General features: G+C 48.0%; 1 protein-coding gene across 1 annotated transcript; it reads right to left on the bottom strand.

Annotated features, from left to right (window-relative positions):
* Positions 1-394: 394 nt before the first annotated feature.
* Positions 395-3,181, bottom strand: Clec14a (C-type lectin domain containing 14A). Its single transcript, XM_031356707.1, has one exon. The coding sequence runs from the start codon at positions 2,734-2,736 to the stop codon at positions 1,351-1,353; it is 1,386 nt and encodes a 461-aa protein (XP_031212567.1). The 5' UTR covers positions 2,737-3,181; the 3' UTR covers positions 395-1,350.
* Positions 3,182-3,840: the final 659 nt, after the last annotated feature.

The raw sequence follows: 3,840 nt of genomic DNA on the forward strand, positions 1-3,840 counted from the left end.
TATTTCTCTGTTTCTCTTCACACAACAACTTTACAACACTTTTAAAAATCTCAGCACTCTAACTGAAATATTCTCCAAGGTCTTTGGATTCAACCAGATTTTTTTTATTATGCCTTAATTATTTGCCACTTGAATGTGTGAATTTTTATTATATGCTAACATCTCAAGTCATAACAAGATGTTATCATTTTATTTGCTATTTCTTTTTTACACTATTAATTCTGTGGAAAGCAATTTCCCATAATTTTGCCTGCAAAGACCCTTGTTCAGTTGTAACAATCCCCTGATACACACACATTGTCATTGTATTCACACTCTATTGAGAAGAAACAGGAATGGCTTGACATTCAAGTGTTCCTACCCCCACCCGCCTGGATTAAATAGAGCACAAGAATCTAGCATCTTTGGAAGAAACCAAGCTTCCTTTTGCTTTAATGCACCCAGAAGATTTCAAATCAATACTTAGCATTAACGTTTTAATTGAGAATTAACATCATCGTAATTGGAAGTGAGGCTCAGCATCTTGATGTGTACAAGGTGGCTTGAGTAGTAAGGTCATTACACTGGAGAACACAAACATTGGAAAAGGAAGACACAAATCATTTGTTTCCTTGGGCAAGGACACACAGTAAACACTTGGATTGGTGGTCAACTGTAATTTGCTTCTGGAGTCAGAAACTGGCAACATTGCACTTAGGATTTATAGCAGAGCACAGTCACAGTGACTTTGAAAGCAAAGGATAAAAGAATAAAGGAAACTTCACTAGTTCTGAAGGAGCTAGTGTATAAGGACATTTCCCCCAAAGCACAGAGTGTACGCTTTTGTGTCTTCCCAGTAAACCCATAGCCAGTTGCTATCCTCAGAATGTTGTACTCCTAACACCCTTACTGAGTCAATCATACGTTAGCCTAGGTTCTCAACAATGCTTTATTATTTGCCTGAAAATTTCAAGCTAATATACTCCTAGCCTGAATAATAGAGATATTTCCTTCTCATTTTGGATGAAAATAAATGTTCCAAAAATTATAGTGTTATTTATTTGTTCCCAACACTGGAAATATTCAAGCACTTCTCCAAATTCTCCCAAAGCAAAGAAAAATGCCTCTTGCCATTTTCTACCCTGTCCTCCAGTACCAGCCCATAGCCTCCACTTCTTCCACTTTCAGATTTAGCTCAAAATAAAGAGAATTTATGGGACGGGGGACTTCCACAGTAATTATTGCAAATTCTCTAATCTCCCCAGTTGTTGGAATTGAAAAGTCTACACAAGATGTGAGCATTGAGCTGTTTCCCTAAGTGTCCTGATCCAAGAGAGGACCCAGCCAGTGAAGAACCCTCAGCTCGGCCCCTCAGGCCACAGTCCCGCTCTTCACTCCAATGTCAGTGCACTGTGCAGAATTGTGGTGCGTAGAGGTGGCCTCAGCATCACACTCCACACCCGGTGAGTCCAAAGCTCCTTTCCTTGTTCTGGAGGAAGGGCTTTTGTGGAAGCAGAGTTTGAAAAGCCCCAGCACTGTAATGGTCAAGACTACCAAAACTATTACTCCTATGCTCACAAGTACGAAGACTACCGTGGAGGAGGAGTCGAAAGTCAGAGAAACAGGGGGTGAAGATGTGTAGTTCAGTGCGGGGATCACGCTTCCTGATGGTGTGACAATGACTTCTGGCTTGGTTTGTGGGGTCTTTTGAACAGTAGGTAAAGTACTCTGTGTTCCCCACTGAGGAATCTCAGTGACCTGGGGCATCTCTCCTGGCTTGTCATAGACCTGACCTGGCCATGTTCTGTTTGTCACAGGACCGGCTGGAGTGGTTGATACATTCCTGGTGGGCAACTTGGTCCCCTCGAGGGTTGGCTGTCCTTCCGCCTTGGTCTCACAAGAGCGTCTGTCCTTCCCCAGCTCAAAGCCCGCTGCACATTCGCATACGAAGTCTCCCGAGTGGTCTAGACAGTCAGGGAACTCCACGCATTTGCCAGCAAGGAGGTACCTCCCAGAACAGGGGCAGAGCACTGACCCGGGGAAAAGCCCGTCCCAATGTGCGCTTGTCTCTTCCTGGATGCAGGTGGAGGAGACAGAGAGGTCCCCGGGACACATCGCACTCACCTCGGTCCCAGGAGGGCTGAAGTCCAGCGCGGAGCTGCTCAGCCGGAAGGGAGCTTGGAAACTCAAATTAGAGGCGGCTCCCAGGCGAGGTGCTGGGCACAGAACCTCAAACTGGTACTTGCATAGGTAGCCATCGGCGCGCAGGTGACAGCGCATCTCCTTCCAGCCAGCAGGCTCCACTCCCCCGGTGGCCTGGAGCGCAGCGCACTTTCTTACAGTGCAGGAAAGTTGTGGCTCCTGCACCCACGGTAGTGTGCTGTCCTCCGAGTCTTCTGAGTCCGGATCTAACCAGGAGAAACCCCTCAAAGGCTCCCTCTCCAGGGTGCACTGTGAAGGGGCACGCTCCAGAGCCACCCAGAACAGAAGGTCTTTGGAGCCTCCGCCAGGCCCGGGACCTGCACGCAAGAGCTGGAGCACAGCTCGCAATTCCGAGCCGGAGTGCACGGTACTGAGAGTCCCGCCGCGCAGGCTGCAGGCCTCCGCCGCCGCCCTTCTCTTGAAAGTAGCATGATGCAGGCTGTAGCAAGCCCCCCAAGCCGAACAGGCTGCGCGATCGGCCGTGGGGTGCTCGCCATTCCCTGGCCTGGGCCAGAACGCAGGACAGAGGAGGCACAGGGCAAGCGCTGGCCTCATCCTGGAGACTCAGAGCACACAGCTGCTCCCAAGTCGTCTGGCTTGCTGGACGGCACCAGGCTGTTTCTAGAGTCGCCGCCCTCTACAGCCCTTTCTACCACCATGTGTGCCCTCCCCTCTCCTCTCCTGAGCCCTCATCCCCCAACAGCCGAAAGTCCACACCACACTCCCTTAGCCAAATGCTTTCCCTAGGCCTTGACAGGAAATGTGTCCCAGAGCTCTGCCAGGCTCTGTGTGGCCCTGATTTATTCAGGGGTCAGGAACACAGCTGGCGCCTCAACACTGGGAACACACTGGGTCATGGGGGTCCAATGCCCCGCTTAGATAAGCAGGAGAAAAGAAATTTGCCAGCGGGAGCAAGTGAGGCTCTTTCCTTGCTCATAGTTATCTGGACTTTGAATCTCAGAATTCAGTGATGATAGTGGGCAGGAACCATAAGCCCACACCCGCCCATTGTGTTTATGTCCGGGATTGTGGAGTTGGCGTCAGTATAATTTGTAGACTGTTCCAGGCTTCTGGGAGGTTTCCTGAGCCTGATGTTGGGGGAGGGAATCTTGTGAGGAATGTTCCTACTTTTTTCTAAGCTGGAGGCCTCACTATTAAAACCACTGATCTCTAGGGGCTCTCTTTACTGTGTCAAAGGAAACCTAGACGTGCACATTGCCAGTCAAGGGGCCCAGAATTCCTTTGGGCATTTTCAATGGAAAACTAACTCCTTTGATCAGCACTTGCCTCAAAAAATTTAATTTGTACTTCTATTTGTTTATTTTTAAAATTCCAGTGTTGGTTGATTGGGGTAAATATTTGCATCGAGGTGACAGACAATAGCGACAGCTCCTAAGTATGGTGCTTCCTCGCTTAAACACTCTTCAGGCTACTAGGTTGTATGCGAATGAGTTCATGGCCTTCTAAGGCCCAAGAACATCTGTGTGTGATTTTATCCTTGAACTATGGAAAAATCATAGCTCCTGTGATTATCTGCCAACATTTATAGAAGAAAAGTATAAAAGGGCGTAAACAAAAGCTCAGCAGTCTTCATTTTGATACTATACATTCTATACTGGAAAATAATACCCTGTAATTTAAGAACTGGTTGGATCAGCT

This window comes from Mastomys coucha, unplaced genomic scaffold (genome assembly GCF_008632895.1).
Source record: "Mastomys coucha isolate ucsf_1 unplaced genomic scaffold, UCSF_Mcou_1 pScaffold6, whole genome shotgun sequence".
Lineage (NCBI taxonomy): Eukaryota > Metazoa > Chordata > Mammalia > Rodentia > Muridae > Mastomys > Mastomys coucha.